Source organism: Mesocricetus auratus, unplaced genomic scaffold (genome assembly GCF_017639785.1).
Source record: "Mesocricetus auratus isolate SY011 unplaced genomic scaffold, BCM_Maur_2.0 Super-Scaffold_100676, whole genome shotgun sequence".
In the NCBI taxonomy this organism is placed as follows: Eukaryota; Metazoa; Chordata; class Mammalia; order Rodentia; family Cricetidae; genus Mesocricetus; species Mesocricetus auratus.
The window spans coordinates 149,355,236-149,374,625 of NW_024429266.1; the positions used below are offsets into that span (position 1 = coordinate 149,355,236).

Here is a 19,390-nt window from a genome sequence, read left to right on the forward strand (position 1 = left end):
CCACTGCTGCTGGGAGTGCAGACTCATACACCCACTTTGGAAATCTGTATGGAGATTCCTCAGGAAAATGGGAATCAGTCTACCACAAGACCCAGCAATTCCACTCTTAGGCATATACCCAAAAGATGCACACTCATACAAGGACGTCTGTTCCACTATGTTCATAGCAGCATTATTTGTAATAGCCAGAACCTGGAAGCAACCTAGATGTCCCTCAACCGAAGAGTGGATAGAGAAAATGTGGTACATTTTCACAATGGAGTACTACTCAACAGAAAAAAACAAGGGAATCTTGAAATTTGCAGGCAAATGGATGGCACTAGAAGAAACCATCCTGAGTGAGGTAACCCAGTCACAAAAAGACAAACACAGTATGTACTCACTCATATATGGATTTTAGGCATGAAACAGGGGAGTACCAGCCTACAATCCCACCATACAAAGCTTTAAAACAGTATTTATTCAGGGTTGAGATGAGTTAAATTCAGTTCTACTTAAAAGTCTTCCCAGTACTAAATTTAAAAGGCTATTATTGCAACAACTGTTCAACATAGTATAATAAAAGGAAATAGTATATTTTAAAAAACATGTATAGATTGAAGTAATGACTTACACAATAGACAGTAATACAGAAACAATGAAATCACAGGGCTAGGGTACAGCTCAGAAGTAGAGCACAAGCCAGGATGGGGGTAAAAACAGAAAATGATTTAAATGTCGTATGTCAGAGTAGATTTCGTTCCATAATATTTATTACACCACAAATAAAATAATTCAAACTGAATGGGGTCTCATACCACAACTCATTCTCCTATACAACAGAGTTTGCAACTGAAAGAGGATAAATATGTGGTCTCGTGATCACCCTGCAAAGAACTGATGCTCAGGCTATAAAGCAAAGGATTAGAAGTCCAGCCTATAGAAATTGCTCCAAATGAAAATTCTACAATTTACAAATTCTTACATAAAAAGAACCACAGAAATGTGTTGATAAAAATCTTCTAACACTGAAGTGAGTTTACTTACTACCTCATCTATCCCCATAAACCACACATTACATAGTTACATGTATTCTTTAGTTTGGGGGAAAGGAACACTGCGCATGTCCCTTGGAGGCAGCAGGCAGATCTCAGGTGTCCTCTATTCTTCTCCATTCTCTTGAGAAGTCACTCACTAAACCTAGAACTCACCATTTTTGCTAGGCCAGCTGACCAGCAAGCTGCAGGTGTACTTAAGCTCACCTCATCACTATGGTCACAGACACACATGGTATCTTAGTTGGTGTTCTATTGCTGTGAAGAGACACCATGATCATAACAACTCATATAAAGGAACGTATTTAATTGAGGTGGAGGCTTACAGTTTCAGAGACTGAGTCTATTATCATCATGGTGGGGAGTATAGAGGTGTGAAAACAGACATGGTACTTGAGAAGGAGCTGCTACATGTTGATATGCAGGCAACCGGAAGTAGACTGAGACACTGGGTAGTATCTTGAGCACATATGAGACCTCAAAGCCCACTTCTATAGTGACACACTTCTTCCAGTAAAACCATACCTATTCCAACAAGGCCACACCTCCTAATAATGCCACTCCCTTTGGGATCATTTTCTTTCAAACCACCACACATATATTTTCACGTGTGCACTAGGGACCAGAGCTCAGGTTCTCATTTACAGAGGGAATGTTCTCCTTTGCCCATGTTAAAGGTATTTTTATGTGAATTACTTGGCATATCCAGTATGAACAAAATTATAATTTACACACAGGCAATCAGCTTCCATTAATTCTAACCATTCAAATTCAACTCTGAACTATGAGAAATACAGTTTACTTTTAGATATTTACCTCACAGGTATGAGATGAATAGGTTCTGTTCTGACATAAATTCCCTATTTCCAAACCTTAGAATAAACAGGCATCTCTAATCAGATATTAGAAGGGAAGAAGCAAAGGGTTAAAATGAATTAATATACCCACTGGTTTGATTCGAAGCTGATTGTCCACCACCTCTAGAAGGGCATGTCTTCTGGATACTTTTTTGTCTGTTATCTACAAGGGAAAACATGTCAAATTTAGCCATCTCCTTGAAAGATAAAACCCTTAGCAACACCTATGAAATTAGTAAGCTAGACATTAAATATACTATTAACTCAATAACTGCACATCAAATAACCGCCTTCACTTAACAGATAATGAAACAGTGAAGGGGGACTTATCAAACCCATGAAAGAGTAAATGACTACCAAAAACAGCCCGGGGTCTACATATCCCCAAATCCTCCCAATTCCTACACATAAAACCTACCTAGAGAGGATATCTACCAGTAAAGCCTGCCAAATAAGAAAAATATTCAGGATGTACTGGTTAGGGAACACTTCAAATATAAAAATTCAGTCTGTCCTATAGGTTAAGTGTAAACGTGAAGGGTGTGACCACAAGGTCAGGCAGATCAAACAACCTGCATTCCTGTTCTAGGGTCACGTGTGGCAGCCCAAGTCAAACATTTACAGTGAAGAGGAGATCAGCATCTATGCCTTCAATATAATTACTTTCTGTTTGGAGTTAACAATGGTCAATTTACACTCACAATTATTTACCACATCTAAGTTCAAAACTGCTTCTATTTTAAATGCTGAAATGATCGTCCTTCCCACCTCGTTGTAAACATAGCAGCTGAGATTAACTTTTTTGTCCCTGGGTGATACATGATAAAAACATCTTCAGCAACAACTATATGACATTATGATCATATGAACTGTCTTATGATTAGTTCACTTATTGTCAAATACTTGAAGTCTAGCATTACAAATAGCAGGACCAACATTATCTCTCAAAGCATGCTATAGCAATGTATAGATAAAATTAAACCCACTAAGGCTACAAAAACATTGAAACTGTCACCAATCAGGACTCATTTTTCAAAATCATGTAGCATTCCACACTTAATGATATTACACAAAACATACAGGGGACAACAGCATGAGGACCACAAAAAGTAATATTCCAAAAAAAAAAAGTTAACTAAAAAAAATTCCTAGGGAGACAGGCCTTTAATCCCAGCACTCGGGAGGCAGAGGCAGGCAGATCTTTGTGAGTTTGAGGCCAGCTTGGTCTACAAGAGCTAGTTCCAGGACAGCCTCCAAAGCCACAGACAAAACCCTGTCTCGAAAAACAAAACAGAACAAAAGTCCTAGGGAAAACAGCATCAAAACCTCATTAAAATATGGCTATTTCAAAAAAGTAAATATCATAACTTACAAAAATAAAGTTTAGAGACTCCTTTATTGTTCTGCAAAGTGTACCTGAGTGGACAGAATCAGTAGCAGACTCACCCTATCGTCTGCATGAGCTACAGGCTGAGCTATACACTAGGATTTACCACAACACTACTGCAGCAATTATTCCTTTTGCATGTTTGGATTCTGAAAGCCCAAAGAGGATTTAAGTGACTTAGGTAGTCACTCGACTTAGGTAGTCACTCTCAGAATTCACAGTGTTCAAAATCCTTACTCTTACTAATAAAAATAAATCATATATGTAAGGAAGCATTTACATATGACTATACCTAAATAAAATCATTCAGAAGCAATGACAGAGGTGCAAATTACTCTGTGGTTCAGAGTAAGAAGTTCCTGTTTTTATTTTGAGTATCAAGATCTCACTGTCACTTCATCACAAATGGATTCCCTAAACATCCAAGGTTTCTTTCCTTTTATACTATCCATAAGCAATAATGGATCTTTTCTACCTCGATCTATCTTTTAAGCAGGCTTAACCCTAAGAAAAAAAGGATATTTTGAATAATATAAAAGTATAGTGTGACCTCTAGTGGGCACATGGTTTATTTCATTACGAACTATAGACCGCCTCCCCCAAAAAAACTGTTTTTGTTGGGTACAGGGCTACATGCCTGTAACCCCAGCACTTGGGAGTGAGGCAGAAAAATTGCAAGTTCAAGAGCAGCTTGGGCTATTAAATGAGACCCTGTCTTTAAAAACAAATACATTTGAAGTAACCTAAATTCTAACACAGCCACACATCCTCCAAGAAGTCAAAGAGGTCTACAACTAGAGCAAACCATATAAGCATCTAAAGCACAACCAGGAAACAGATTATAAAACACCGTAGCTAACAGAATCAGCGATCTGACAGCTGGCGTGGGAGCAGGGACTCTGTTGGCCCACAGCAATCAGCAAAACAGTGTGCACAGAGTGGTCACTATGGGAGAGAATGGGAGGGGGTAACAGATGTAATTAGGGAAACAGCTATAAATGTAGTCAACCAAAAAGACCATAAACCTTCTTAAAACACTGAAGGATTTTTGTGTGATTTTTAAGATTTTATTTTTTATTATTTATGTCAGGATATGGATGTGTGCGCAGTGCCCGGAGAGACAGGTGGTTGTGAACTGCCCAGTATAGGTGCTAGGAACTGAACTCAGTCCTCTGTAAGAAGCCACAGGCCCTAAGGGACTAATCCATCTCTCCAGCCCCTTGTGATATTTACTCGGCTGGCAAGTTCTCTAGAGTGGCCACCATAAATGATTTGTGGTAATGCCAAACGGTTGAATACTACTGAATACAATTTCATAGTGCAATCTACAAATGTTCTAGTTCCTAATCTTTCCAAAGACGGAAAGGAATATATAGCTTGGTGGCCATTTGTGTATATATCATCTTTTAGTGATCAATTTATAGTCCAGTTCTCTCATCTGAACGAGGCTGAGAAAAGGTGTCTGACTCAAAGCTTTGAAGTGATTAAATTGGAATATCTCTTTATTCCAGTGACTGGTCCACTGCCCAGACTACTTCACGGTTAGCTACTGGGATTACAAAAGAACCACTACTATTACGGTAAAGCCACCAGCCCTGCAGAAGAGGGGATAAAAGAAATTAGTTTCAGGAGGTCACTGGATATTGACCACCTTCTCTGTAATGGGCCGTACAGTACTGTAACTATTGTAAGCTTCGTAGGTCAACATGCAAAACGTTGACCCTTAGAATAACTATTCTCCCTTAAAAGTTAATAGTGTTTTTGTTTATTTGGCCTGCTTATATTTTATATCTTATAACCGAAATTAGCTCAGCCTGGATTTGATGATCATGATGTTAACACATTCAGTACTTTTTTCAGGCACCAAAAAAAAAAGTCTGTGAGTTGACTAAGGTTGAGTGAGACCGTACTGCCCCCAAACTGTAGAATCTTGACTAGCAGAGCCAAGCACAGGAGCCTCAGCCGAGCAACCTCTGGCTGCCCGCGCCCGGGAGCACCTCCCGCACTTACTCCCAGCAGAGGCCCGCGGCCTATCACCGTCTGCCCCGGCCCCACGGGCACCCGGGGACCGCCATCCAGAGGCTGCAGAAAGAAGTCCAAAGACATGGAGATGAGAGCCGGTTCCTTCGCCAGGAGATGCCTCGCAGCCACCTCCGTCAGACACACGGGGCATGACCCGGAGGGGAGTGAGACCCCAGGTTCCTTCACTAGGGAGTGTCTTTCCTCCGGTTCCGGAATCACCTCTCCACGCGAGCCAGACACTCAAGCTGGAGCACCGCGTCAACTCAACGCCCAACTACTACTTAAAAGCAGGGGCTCACACCCACATCCTCCCGTAGGACTTGTGGAATGCTGGATCTTGTAGTCCTTGACCCCTCCCTTCGGCTTCTTTCCGGAGTGCAGACCTCACGGAAAAACTACCAATCCCAGAAGGCACTACGCGCATCTCTGCGCCTGTGCGGATTCGAGGTGTGGGCCGCGGGAGGTGGCTGAAGTAGTCCTGAAGTCGAGGCCCGTGCAGAGGTTTCGCCTGAGTGTTTAAATAGCCACAGCGCTGGCCTGGTGACCCTGTGTCCTCCCAAGAGGACGACGTTCTTTTCCCAACGGAGTGTGGTGCGTGTATGTGTTTCTTCCCCTTCCGTGAGGAGGAGCCTTGGGCCCCAGTGGCAGGAGTGCCTTCCTTACCCAAGGAGGATGTCTGGACTTAGGCTTTTAGTGTTCTGCCTCAGGAGGGGTTTTCTCTGCTCTGCAGAAGCCCCATGCTCAGTCAGGGATCTGCAGGCAGGGAACTTCTCTTGGCCCAAGTAGTTGGAGCGTCTGCCTGCTCTAGAGAGGAGTCTCTGTCTGGGGTCTGTACAGCCACCAAAAGGAAGCGGGAAAACTGACTTGGGGGAAGCGAATATCTATGTGGTGGGGAAGTGGGGAGGTCTTTCCTATGGAGACGCCATGTGCTAATAAGCTCGGGGCTTCCACCAGAAGGAACTTCCTCTTTGGAGGATGCCTGGCCCAGAGTTTGGCCTTGCCCTGTTATCTTTTTCTTTCTTGTGGCTGAGACTAGACTCAGCAAGGCTTTGTGTCAGGAGGACTTTCCCTTCCGTATCCAGGCCCGCACTACAGGCTCTGCGAAAGGAGGTCTTCCTGCCACAGAGTCGGAATCGGAATGCCTGATGCATCCCTGAGACAAGGTCTTCTCTTCCCCAAGAGGCCACCTTGTAACCAGCCTGGCAGAGATGAAGATGTTCTAAAGAGACACCGTGTCCCTGGCTTCGGCTATCATAGCAGGCCCTGAGAAGCCGGAATTTCCCCCAGTAAGCTCATGCTGTGTGAAGAAAAAGCCTAAAGCCTGGCCTAGCCAGACTTTTCCCCCAGAGAAGGTTTCACGCAGGCCCATCGTCTTGTCAGAACACCTTGCTGGAGCTACTACAGCACCCACAGAAATGGGCAGGGCCACACCACACCTTAGCTGGAGACTGCTGAGATATTCATAACTCTCGTCCTCTATTTAAACTTTAACCTTGCTTTAGGAAACTGAAGGTGGACTTGAGGGTCACCGGAGCTCTTTGTCCTTCCTCCTCATCAAAATTCCAATGAAATCTTTTGCAGAACTAGGAAAACCAATGTAAACATTAATATGGAGACACAAAAAGACCCCCAATGGCCAAAGCAATCTTAAAGGAAAATAGAAACGGTGATGTAATCACAAGATCTGATTTCAAAATATGTGACAGAGCTGTCGTAATGAAAGCAGTATGGCACTGGCACAAAAGGAGCTCAGATGGAGTAAGGGGTGGACGAGAGGATCCAGCAATAAACCTACACATCTAGAGCAACCTCGCCTTTGGTCTCTAAAGCAGACGATGCCTGGAAAATTAACGACTTACACATGAAAGAGTGAAAGTAGATCCATGTCCCCAGTGGTACAAATACCACCATCCGATTGTCCTGTGGGTATGTCAGTGGGATTCTTCCTTGGTTAATGATGATTTGGGAAGGCCCGCCCCACTGGTTTGGTACCACCGCTGGGCAGGTGGTCATGGGCTGTAGAAGAAAAAAGGAAGGGCAGAGTCGCATATGGTGGAATCTCCCAGCAGTTGGAGGCAGAAGAGGTGGATCTCTGTGAGTTCGGGGCCATTCTGGTCTAAATAATGAGTTCCACAACAGCCAGAGCTCTATAGTGAGACCCTATCTCAAAATCAACCAAGGGGCAAGTAGGAGGGACTAACAAGCCAGTTTCTTCATGCTCTCTGCTTCAGTTCCTGCCCCAGCTTCTTACCTCAGGTTCTCGCCCTGACTTGCCTTCATGGTTGTGAGGCACCCATCAGAGAGGACACTCAGGCACAGGTTCAGTTCAAGCCGATAGACAGTCTTTTAGCCAGCTGGTGATTATACTGGTGTTCAGGACCCAAGGGCAGTCCCAAGAAACAACATTCAGGGTTGTTATACTTCACTTAGCCTGAATCAGAACCAGGGAAGTCAAAAAGGCTTTTCCCAGAACTATGGAATTTGGTGGGTTAGGTCTTTGTTCTTGCTCTGGCAGGTAGGTGCTGCTGCCTGAGCTGGGTTCCAAGGCCTGAATGGCACTTCCATGGTGGCATCAGTTGTACTAAGGTTATGTCAGGATGTAGTACAACAGAAAGCTGATGTAAACCCTTTCCTGCCCAAATTTCATTTGCTTATTGTGTTTTATCACAGCAATCGAAACCTAACCTAGAACAGAAACTGGTCCTAGGTTCATGGGACATTGCTGTAACAGACCTGTTGTTTTTTGACACTTTGGGCTAATGCATAGAGCATGCTGGGATGTTCTGTGGGAACCTGGGAGACAATGCTGAGAGCTCTGAAGCCACTGGGAGCCTGGCTTGTTCTGCTTCAGAGGGAACCAGAGACTGTCATGGCAGTTTGTGTGATGTGTGTATTAAGAACCTGCAGTTTATGGTCAGCTGGGGCTAAAGTCAGCTGTGATTAACAGGAGACCGGCAACACTAAAGGGAACCTTGGCTTTGCCAGAACCATCTACACTGGTTAGCAGAGCTGAGTATTAGCGGTGAGAAGGGACCGACATCACTGAGGTGAAATCCAGAAGTATTTCCTCAGGGTCAGCACACAGAAGCTGTGGTCTAGAGGGAGCAAGGCTGCTTCTCATGAACTAGGTAGTGTGGTACCAGTCTTGAAGGCATTACGGTGTTGTGGAGAGCAGCTAAGGCTTGGGCCCAGGAGACATCACTGGGGAAAGGTTAGGGTTATGCGAGTGCATACACGCGCGCACACACACACACACACACACACACACACACACACACACACCTATAGTGCCAGTTTCCACAAGATTACTGCAAACTCTCACTCTTCTTACTCCCAAAAGATTCATAACACGTAATGGTTCCAATAATACTCTGAAGTTGGAGCCGGAGAGATGGCTCAGCAGTTAAGAGCACTGCTGCTCTCCCAGAGGACCTGAAGACCACCTATATAGATAATCATCTATAATGGGATTTGCTGCCCTCTTCTGGTGTGTAGGCATACATGCAGGCAGAACACAACATAATAAAAGACTCTGAAGTTAACTCCAATGACATTCAATACTCCTTACCCCTTGGTATCAACTGATGCAAGTCTGTCCAAGAGACAGAGCACTCTTACAGTGTGAGATATAGGCCATATTTATCTTTGTATGCCACAGAGCTAGCCGCTGTAAATGTGCATAAAGTGGACACTACACAGATGCTGAATGGGGATGGGACAATCACAGGTGTACTTTAGAAGAAATAAATACATTATATAATGAAATCTGAAAATCTTCCAACTTCTTTTCATATATTATTTATTTAATCTTATTTTATGTGTATTGGTGTTTTGCCTGCATATAAGTCTATGTGACTGTGTTGGGTAACCTTGAACTAGAGTTATAGTCAGTTGTGAGCCACCATACAGGCACCAAGAATTCAACCTGGGTCCTCTGGAAGAAAAGTCAGAACTCTTAACCACTGAGCCATTTATCCAGTTTAATCTTCAAACTTCTAATCTTCCCAAAGAGGGTAGAGAATATTTAGTTTAAAAGCTGTAGATATATGTCGTAATGGTGGTGGTGTTGATTTGAGACAGTATCTATGTAGTTCTGGCTATCCTGGAACTCACTCTGTAGACCAGGCTGGCCTCAAACTCACAGAGATCCCACTGCCTCCTGGGTGCTGGGACTAAAAGCATGTGCCACCACATCCAGCATTTTCATTTTTATTAGCCAGTTTGTGGTCTAATAGTTTTCCTCTCAACAAAGACAATAAAAGTGCCTAAGATAATTTTTGAAAGTATTAAATTACACAGCATCCTTAGGTCAATGATGGCCAAAACCCATACCATTTAAGGATCAGTTGCAGATAACAGTGAAAAAGAAAAAAAGAACTTTTAATAAAAGTAAGTGAATGAAAAAAAGAAAAAATAAATATGGGTGCTCCTAGGTATGATGGAGGGGAAGATTTCTTGTAGATATGTGGGAGAAAATAGCAAGAGGCAGTGACCTCTGGTAACATTCAGCTTGTACATGGCCCTAAGCTGGGCCATGTAGAGAGAGAGGGAGAGGAATAAGAAGGGGAGAGTGGGGAATCATGTGCAACAACCAAGAGGCCCAAATATACAAAACAACAACAAGAGCAGATAACCAAAATGCTTGGGTTGTATAGGGAAGAGCATCCCAGCCCTTGGGCTAGAGGGTTTAGGGTAAGGCAATATGCCAGCCAGGAGGACCCTTTACAGGTAGGGACTGAAGGATGCAGGAAGAACCTGGTGGCAGGTCCACTCTGATACATTAAATAGGCACCTCACCCTGGCTCTATCCTGCCTTGCCATAGGCAAAAGTAGTTTTATTTATCAAACAATGAGAACAACACATAATCATGGCATACAGAAAGACATCCCACAGCACTGAAACTATTTAGCTCCATAATCCACTGTCATTCTCTAGGGGCCACCTAGCTTTTGTACAGGGTATACTGGGCTTTTGAAACGGTTTGGAATCTAAAATACATAGAGGTACACTTAGAGGATGAGAGGTGAGCCTATACTAGGTGCCTCCAGAAAAGATTGTCACATTACACTAACTCTAACCCTAGCCATAAACACTGACCCAAACCTCATACAGTTGCATCCAGGCCACTTACCTGTATCCTATGTGAGTTGAAACTACAGAGTCCAGTAAACATGACTGTGAAGGTCACCAATGCGCAAGGTTATTACTGCAAAATGGCTTGTAACATGAGTTCTGATAGGTCTTAATAAAAACTCAGAGTCAGATATCAGAATAAATGCTGAAAGGTCATAGAATTAAAGGAGCCTGCCACAAAAGAGACTCTTACCCCTACTGAATCCTCAGACAATAGGTGACCCTGTCTCTACAAATCCTCAGACAATAGATGATCCTGTCTCTACAAATCCTCAGACAAAGAGATGATCCTGTCTCTACAAATCCTCAGACAATAGGTGATCCTGTCTCTACGAATCCTCAGACAATAGGTGACCCTGTCTCTATGAATCCTCAGACAATAGGTGACCCTGTCTCTATGAATCCTCAGACAATAAGTGATCCTGTCTCTACAAATCCTCAGACAAAGAGATGATCCTGTCTCTACGAATCCTCAGACAACAGGTGATCCTGCTTGTGGACTGCCTCATTTAGCAGAACAGCGAAGCAAAAAGTGAATGAGTCAGTTCAGTTAGGAAAAGAACCAGACTGTGGAAGCGTTTGACTGACAGGACTTTTGGAAGCCACAGGAGGTTTTAAGCATGAAATGACTGGGTTTAGGGCACTCCTGTTGGGAGCAGGGACTAGAAACAAGATGGGCTGATTCAACAGTTGTCATGGAGTATGCAGCAATCAGAGTCTTAAACGGGGAGAGTGTTGAGCTACATAGCAGGTATAGAATGACAGACATCTTTGTGCTCTTCCTTTTATCCCAAGGCTGTTTCCCCAGTGGAAGGATTCATTGGCTGCTTTTTTGTCTCAGATGACTCCATATATTCCCTATGGCTGGATGCTTCCTGATAGGCAGAGAAAACCATGCTATACACAAGCAACTCACATGCTCAGCCCATAGAACAGAGTTCCATGCGGCTGGGCCTTAAATGACAGCACTGTGAACTTCCTGCAGTGAGCTTAAAGAAGGCAAAGTGACCACAGAAACCATTGTCTGGAGGCTTTGGGACTTTCTAGACTGAAGTGAGTGGCAGTCTTGTTTGTACATCTCAGTCTTGAGGTGAGTAGGCACAGCACGTGAGCCTCCCTCACTTGAATTCCCTTCTGGTATTTCTACTACAGAGGGATATAACTAGTCTCTAAGCTCCTTCAGGGACATGGAGAGAGCACTTCAATGCCCTACTCCATCTCTCCCCTGTCTTCCTGGGCCCCTGGCTGTTGGGAGAGTTACTGAGTAACTGTTTGGTGGCCTGTAAGGACAATATGACCAAGCTGGAAGTGAAGGCGTATCAATTTTGCCAAACTGTTGAGAAGGCACTATTCCATTTTGGAAGATTAGTAGGGACTGCTGACCTGGGACACAGCACCCACAACACCTACCAACCAACAGCCATGGGATTATTTTGTGCCTGATGTCTGCCTATGCAGCCATGTCTAGGATAGAAACCTTGATGGCTACGGGCTGAGACAGTTGACCTGTAGTACCTGCATGGGAGCCCTGCAAGCTGAGGCTTCTATGGACTGGCAGAGCAAAGCTCCCAGGAACTTGTAGAGCCACCCCAGGGGCTGGACATAGGGGGAGCTCTTATTGCTGAAGATAGAGTTGAGCCTACTGAGTGCTGGCCTCAAATTTTAGACAGATTTCTGGGCCTTGGTCTTGCCTTGACAACTGCCACATAAAGAAGGGGAAACATGAAGCAACTGTCACCAGCCTCCCAAGATACCGAAGAAAGGGTCCATTGGTCCCCAGTTGCTGAAGAGCAAAGGTCAGCTGAAACAGCAAAGGTGTAGTTCTGGAAGGGCCATGGGTGGTAGCAGGTGTCCACTCTGAACATCTCCAGATCACTGTGTGGAAACAGTGTTGAAGTGGGTGACCAACATCCTCATCTACCTACCTTAGAGCATGAAAGAGCCCTGCTATCCATGCCAGCTGCTCCATCTCCTCTAGGCTCTGGAATCATGATCACCAGGTGAGCCCCACATGGCCCCATTAAAAAAACAAACAAGCAAACAAAAAACAAGCCAGACACACTGAACAACTTGCTCTTGGAACCAGAGTGCATTTACAACAGGGTCATGACGAATGGACTAAGTCCCTTCATCATAGTACACTTTAATGAAGCCAGCGGCTGGGAAAGGAAGAACTTGGGTGATGTGGTCCCACCGAAGATTCGTGGGAAATAGAGGCTACGTGAGACTGGGCCTGTAGTACCAGATGATGGTCATTGAGAGACATTAAGTCTTGAGGATGCACAGAGAGACTGTCACGGGAGCTAGCTGACTTCGCCGTGACTTGACTGTGTCTGCGCCTTTCAGAAGACTGGATGTTTGCCTTCTGTCTGCCACCTGAGAGAACACGGGTGGGTGAGTGATGGGCCCATGAAGCAGTCACCCTAACCCATTGCTTGCCTGTGTGTTCCTCACCTGTCCAGGAAGCAATGCAGCCTCTAGCACCTACTGTGTAGTAGGCTCTTTACATACCCGAGTAGCCTGCAGACATCCACTGCAACGTAGGAAATGTCTGCAGTTGCTAAGCAACTTGTTCCTCAAGACAAAAGAAGCTTTGTCAGGGCATTCTGCCTTTTGAGCCAGGCATCTGACCCCGGCAATGGTGCCATTGTTCAGAGCTCTCAGTGAACATCTTTCCTACCTCAGTCCTGCCATTTCTGTTGGACTGCGTGTCCAGATGGAAGGCTGCTGCTCCCAGAATCTCTTCACTGTGCAGCAGCTGGGCAAGTGGGAGTGGGTTGATACTCAAGAGGGCAAAGGGCTCAAGTCCAGGCACTGTCTGTGGAGGCTGTGCTCCCGGATCTACTCCCAGAGTCTGTTTCCGGGTGAGCAGTTGTGCTCACACAGCAGGGCCAAGCAGCTCAAGGTCACCTCTACAGACCAGTGGTTTTCAATCTTCCTAAGGCTGCAACCCTTTAACACAGTTCATGTGGTGACCCCAACCATAAAATTATTTTCTTTGCTACTTCATTAACTGTAATTCTGCTACCATTATGAATCATATTATAAATATCTATATTTTCCAATGGTTGGGGGGTTGTGACCCAGATGTTGAGAACCACTGCTATAGCAGCAATGGAGATGAGACTATTTCTCTACTTAGCTTGGATTCTTGAAGCAGACATACGGAAGGTTGGGACTGTGAGAGCTGGGCTGGGCTGAGCATCCTGCCAGGGCTGTGACTTGGAAAATAACTTCCCAGAGACTAGTTAGTTGGCTAGAAATTACCAAAGGGGCAACTTTGTACATGTGGACAGTGCATACCTGTATAGTGCCAGGGAGAAGAAGCTACATGGGAAAATGCTCTCCATGAGGGGAGCATGGGAAAGGCCAAGATTCTCAGCAGCACTGTGGGGTGAGTGGGCTTGTATGGATGTTACACCAGGCTGTCCACTCATCCATCTGGATTTCAGAGGCCTAGCCACTCGTTTGGTCCTCCTCTGTATATTCAAGTTTTTTTTTAACTTAATGGGTATAGCTAAACCCTAACCTGAACTTCTTATCTTCACAGGCAAACAGGCCAGGGAAGTTCATCTGGAAAGGCCAGCAGTGGAATCCAGTGGCGACCTGTACATTCTGGGCTGCACAGCTCACTCTGATGGAGCCTTATCTACGGCACCATTGACTGAACCTGGGGCAGCCACACCCAGGGTTTTGCCAGTCTCAGAAGGATAAGGGCTTGCCCGGGAGTGCAGAAGCTGCATCCACACTTGTGGAGAAAGCAACATTCAGACAAATTGTCAGCACTTCTTGTTTTGTGGGGCTGTTCCCATGTAGCCAGCAGCCCTCAGGAGTCAGGAGGCAAGAACCCCTTGCTTACTGAATCTAGCTCTCTCTGAATTTTTTCTGCCAAACCTCTTTGCTGGATAAATTTGTGTGCTCTCCCTCAACAAAGTTTCTGCATCTCTTAGCAAACAAATATGTGTTAGTCTTCGTAAACAGACTGTGAAGGGCAAGAAAAGAGGTCTCAGAGACTTGTTAAGCAAGACCTATGCCTCTGATACTGCTCATCTCCCCCAGGTAATTGGAGCAGCATCTACAGCTAAAATGGAGTTAGAAGTTCTCCATGAGGTCCCATATCTCTGCCCTGTTGATTTCCAGGGGTCCAGAAACCAGTCCTAGGTAACAGTATTGAAGTTCCAAAAGCCACTAATTATCTTTCAGTCTCCCATTTTATAGTCAAGAAACCAAGCCCAGAGCAAAGAGACTTGTCCAAAAGCATGCAACCAGCACCACACAAAGACCAGATCCCAGGTATCCTGAGTCCCAGAAGTACAACTAGTTCTTTCTCCCAGACCTATCCTGACCCTGTTTTCCTAACCCGAAGAGTATGACTACAAATGCAAAACCAGCCGATGGTGCTAAAGATGCCAAGAGGGCCAGAGCTCTGCCTGCCAGCAGTACCTGGAGGCCCGGCTCAGAAAGGTGCTATCTTACCAGTTGCAGACTTTGGAGCTGGAAAAGGAGGCACCTGAAAGTAAAGTGGTGGCTTCTTATACAGGTCAAAGTCCAGGTGTCGCTGGCTCCAGCTCCACCTGTCCCGATCCAACACAGGCTTCATCACACCAGTGAACAGTGCGTTTTCCTGCCATTCCTAAATCACAAGAGGAGCAAGTGAGTGAGGTGGGAAGGCACCCCTAAGAACCCTCCGCATGAGGCCCTGCTCCTCCCTGAAGACCTCATTTAGCTCTCTGATGGGTGGCAGCCTAAGATCCTGCTGGTAGCTTCCAATGGTGCTCTGGAGACCCCACACTTGGAACCCACCAGCTGTGAGCCAGGCCTGGCGGGATTTCTTCTGGGCTTTCTTCGCCTCTTCCTTTGGGTCCTGAGGATCCACCATAGCTGAGAAGTATTTCTGTGAATATGTAAATCTCTTCCTTGGCTCCTAGACATGAGGAGGCAAGCAACATCTAAGAACAGTATTGGATAAGGCTGAGTAGCCATCGAGCTTCCAAGCAGGTATCAGAAACATCTGGGGACACAGTGACATGGGGTCCTGACACTATAATGCACTCACACTAACTAAACTCTAAGGGTCACATCATGTCTCCTTTGACAGAGGATCCATTTTCTACATATATTGGGTACTGAAAGTCTAAGCCCAGGATTTTTTATGGCTAACAGTTGTCTCCATGGAAATACAGGGCTTCCTAGAAGAACGGCTTCTGCACTGTTTCCAACCATGTGTATCTAAGCATTGTGGAACACCTCTGGTTCTCTAGAGAATGGTGAAGCCACACTCTTCTCCCATCACCTGATCCTTTGTCCACTGTCCCTATATGCCTGATTTCACCCAAGGCCCCAGATTACCCTTGGTCAGAGAAAGAAAAGCCCATATGTATAGTGGTTTGAATGAACATGGCCCCATAGGCTCATCTAGTTGAACCTTAGTCATCAGGGAGTGGAACTGTTTGGGAAGAATTAGGAGGCATGGCTTTGTTGTAGCTGATATGCCCCTGGGAGGTAAACTTGAAGGTTTCAAAAGCCCATACCATGTCTTTTTCCCTCTGCCTGTTGCTGCCTAGGGATCAGGATATAAAGCTCTCAGCTACTGCTCCAACACCATGTCTGTCTGCTTCCCACCATGATTATCATAGACTGTCACCCCCAATTAAATGCTTTGTTTTATAAGAGTTGCCACAGTCATGGTGTCTCTTCACAGCAATAGGACATTGACTAAGAGGATGTGTTGGCAGCTGCCTTGTCACTCACCTTGGCCATCTCTTTAAACATCTCCTTCTTAGCAAGCTCTGTGGAGTTCAGGCTCTGGATACTATAATTGTGGACAGCTTTGTTCTCAGGAATGGCTATTCTAATTGCCTTCACCGTTGACTTCAGAGGCTTTTTGGTGGGCTGGTATGCTTCCATGATATTTTTCTGAAGAGAAATATGACGATCGTTACCTACATCAGGCCCTTCCTCGTGTGCAATAGATCATGAGTTCAAGGCCGGCTTGAGCTACATAAAGGGACTCTATCTAAAACAAAAACAAAACAAGGTCTGGGTATGTAGCTAAATGGTAGAGCCATTGCCTACTATGTGCAAGGCCCCAGGCTCAATCACCAGGAACACCAAGAGAAAAAAATGAAAAAGAGATAATAAAAAAAGATGAGATTGACAGAGCAATGGAAATAAAACGGAAAAGAAAATAATGTGGTTGGGAACTAAAGGGGGACAATGAAGAAGAGGCACCAGTCCACATCATCACTTTGCCCTTTATTTGCCTACTGATTTTGGAAAAAAATAACTCTCTTTTGCTTAAAAAAAATATTTAAGGTCCAGATGGTTACCTAAACATAAACTGATGACTTCGCTACAGTCTGAGGAGGAGCACGGAGCAATCAGATAAAGGGTCACAACTGACACACAGACACAGACATACATACACACACACACACACACACACACACACACACACACACACACACACACACACGGAAAGCAGCCAAGCAGGCAAGACACAGCGACTGTGACTTTGAGCAACAGAGCCAAGGCAGGTCAATGGTTACTGCACAGCAAGAAGACCACTCTAGAGACATCACTGGATCTGCCCACGGCCATAGGGACCATAGGTCAGAACATGCCATTATTTTCTGTGTTCCCTCTTGTCCTTAGAAGGTTAAATCTGTGTTCCTCAGTTTCCTGTTCCTTCCAGCCCTGAGCAGGAGGGACATGGCCCCAGCAGGCAGAGTCATTACATTAAAGTCAAAGTTCTGACCAAAAGAACCATTGGTGAAAGAAAGAAAGCCATGGTCCCCAGGTGCTCTGGTACCTGGTGTTCTCTGAGACCTGACAAGGGATCTGACTCACAGTAAGGAGCCTGAGAGACACATGAGATAAGAGAAGAAGACCCACACTGAATATCTGGAGGTGGAAATTGGGAGACATGGGCTTAGGTTTTAAAGTAGAACTGTGGCTGGAATGTAAGATGAAATTTTTAAAAATTGATAAATTATTTTCAAAAATCAAGAAGATAAAAATGGTCCTAAGTTTGTAAGTGCATTTTGTTTTTAATTTCAATGAGTAATATGAACACCACTTCACAGTTATTTCAGATTGTGGGATCTAGCAGAAATGGCTGCCCCCACCTCAATTTCCTGTGAGTCTTTGAAATGACAACATGAGCCTCAGTTTCCACTCTGGTACCTTCTAAATAATTAGTGCAATAAATAACAAGTCAAGAAGATAAAAATAGTTCTAAATTTGTATATATTAAAAAATAAAGCTAGGAGAGACAAAATATAAACTAGCAAAAATAAACTCATAATCATAACTTATTTTATCAGGACTTTTTCTAGTAACTAACTGAAGAACCAGATTTCAAAGACTGAGTGTGAGTATGGCTCAGCAGTAGAGCAATTGCTTAGCATGTGTGTTGCCCTGAACTCAATCTCTAGCACTGAAGAAAATGCAATAATGCCAGGACTATTGGTGCACACCCTTAATCCCAAAACTTAGGAGACAGAAGCAGGTGGATCTCTATGAGTTTGAGGCCAGTTTGGTATACAGACCGAATTCCAGGACAGCCAGGCTACACAGAGAAACCCTGTCTTAAAAAATAAAAATAAAAACTAGAATTAGGTAACTCTGTCTTGAGATGCTTTTACCCACACTCGGGTATGTCTCACTCTTTCCCTGGGTGCTTGCTGATGCTCCCTCACTAAACCTGTGTTAAAAATCCATTTTAACGAACTAAGACTCTGATTTTGAAAAAAAAAGTCACTGGAATGCAGGGAACCTGACAAATTACCAGGCTGACATATCAAACACATGCACAGCAGTTGATACATAACTGTAGAACACACATTGCTTTTGCAAACACTGAACATGTCCCAAAGCCAAAAGACTGAGATATGAAACAAGTCTCAGCAGTGGAAATGACACAAAATACACTCACTGGTATCAGTGAATTTAAGGTAGAACCCAATAGCCAAAATGGAAAGAGATACAGAAATTACAAAAATATTTTGAGAGGCTAGAGAGATGGCTCAGAGGTCAAGAGCACTTGTTGCTCTTCCAGGGGACCTAGGTTTAATTCCCAGCACCCACACAACTATCTGTACTCCAGTTCCAAGGGATCCAATGCTCTCTTCTTGCCTCCACAGACACCAGGTCACCATGTGCAAACATGCATGCAAGCAAAACACCCATATACATGAAATAAAACTAATATTTGTTCAGGGCTGGAGAGATGGCTCATCCATCAAGAGTTCTTGCTGCTCTTTCAGAGGTCTTGGGTCTGGTTTTAGTGCCCAACTTCCTGGAAATCCACCATCAGGAGATCCGATGCCCTCTTGTGGCTTCCACAAGCACCCATACACATGGCATTCTCGCTCTCTCCTCTCTCTCTCTCTCTCTCTCTCTCTCTCTCTCTCTCTCTCTCTCGCTCTCTCCTCTCTCTCTCTCTCTCTCTCTCTCTCTCGCTCGCTCGCTCGCTCTCTCCTCTCTCTCCTCTCTCTCTCTCTCTCTCTCTCTCTCTCTCTCTCTCTCGCTCTCTCTCTCTCTCTCTCTCGCTCTCTCTCTCTCTCTCTCTCTCCTCTCTCTCGCTCTCTCCTCTCTCTCTCTCTCTCTCTCTCTCTCTCTCCTCTCTCTCTCTCTCTCTCTCTCTCTCTCTCTCTCTCTCTCTCTCTCTCTCTCTCTCTCTCTCTCTCTCTCTCTCTCTCTCTCTCTCGCTCTCTCCTCTCTCTCTCTCTCTCTCTCCTCTCTCTCCTCTCTCTCTCCTCTCTCTCACTCTCTCTCTCTCCTCTCTCTCACTCGCTCGCTCTCTCCTCTCTCTCTCGCTCTCTCCTCTCTCTCTCTCCTCTCTCTCTCGCTCTCTCCTCTCTCTCTCTCTCCTCTCTCTCTCTCTCTCGCTCTCTCCTCTCTCTCTCTCTCTCTCTCTCGCTCGCTCTCTCTCCCTGTGCTCTTTCTGTCTCTA

General features: G+C 44.8%; 2 protein-coding genes and 1 long non-coding RNA gene across 8 annotated transcripts in view; 1 reads left to right on the top strand and 2 right to left on the bottom strand.

Moving 5' to 3' along the window:
- The window catches only part of LOC101829606 (aprataxin and PNK-like factor), a 59,737-nt gene extending 54,150 nt beyond the window's left edge, over positions 1–5,587 (bottom strand). Inside the window, exons 1-2 of one of the 3 annotated variants that reach the window (XM_040738282.1) lie at positions 5,289–5,587; positions 1,983–2,054 (exon numbers count right to left, since the gene is read on the bottom strand). In XM_040738282.1, the coding sequence (XP_040594216.1) occupies positions 1,983–2,054; positions 5,289–5,451 (235 nt within the window). In that variant the 5' untranslated portion in view covers positions 5,452–5,587. The remainder of the gene's footprint in view (positions 1–1,982; positions 2,055–5,288) is intronic. The other 2 variants (XM_040738281.1, XM_040738283.1) reach the window with 2 other exon arrangements.
- A 114-nt stretch (positions 5,588–5,701) lies between these two features.
- On the top strand, positions 5,702–14,392 carry LOC110341063. The gene is made up of 2 exons (XR_002382955.2): positions 5,702–5,891; positions 13,985–14,392. It is a non-coding gene; the product is annotated as an uncharacterized LOC110341063 (long non-coding RNA).
- The window catches only part of Cfap92 (cilia and flagella associated protein 92 (putative)), a 43,735-nt gene continuing 36,849 nt past the window's right edge, over positions 12,505–19,390 (bottom strand). For 3 of the 4 annotated variants that reach the window (XM_040738580.1, XM_040738581.1, XM_040738579.1), the window contains 4 exons: positions 16,186–16,350; positions 15,152–15,358; positions 14,911–15,067; positions 12,505–12,810 (listed from right to left, as the gene is read on the bottom strand). In XM_040738580.1, coding sequence (XP_040594514.1) covers positions 12,578–12,810; positions 14,911–15,067; positions 15,152–15,358; positions 16,186–16,350 — 762 coding nt within the window. In that variant the 3' untranslated portion in view covers positions 12,505–12,577. The remainder of the gene's footprint in view (positions 12,811–14,910; positions 15,068–15,151; positions 15,359–16,185; positions 16,351–19,390) is intronic. The other variant, XR_005874153.1, reaches the window with a different exon arrangement.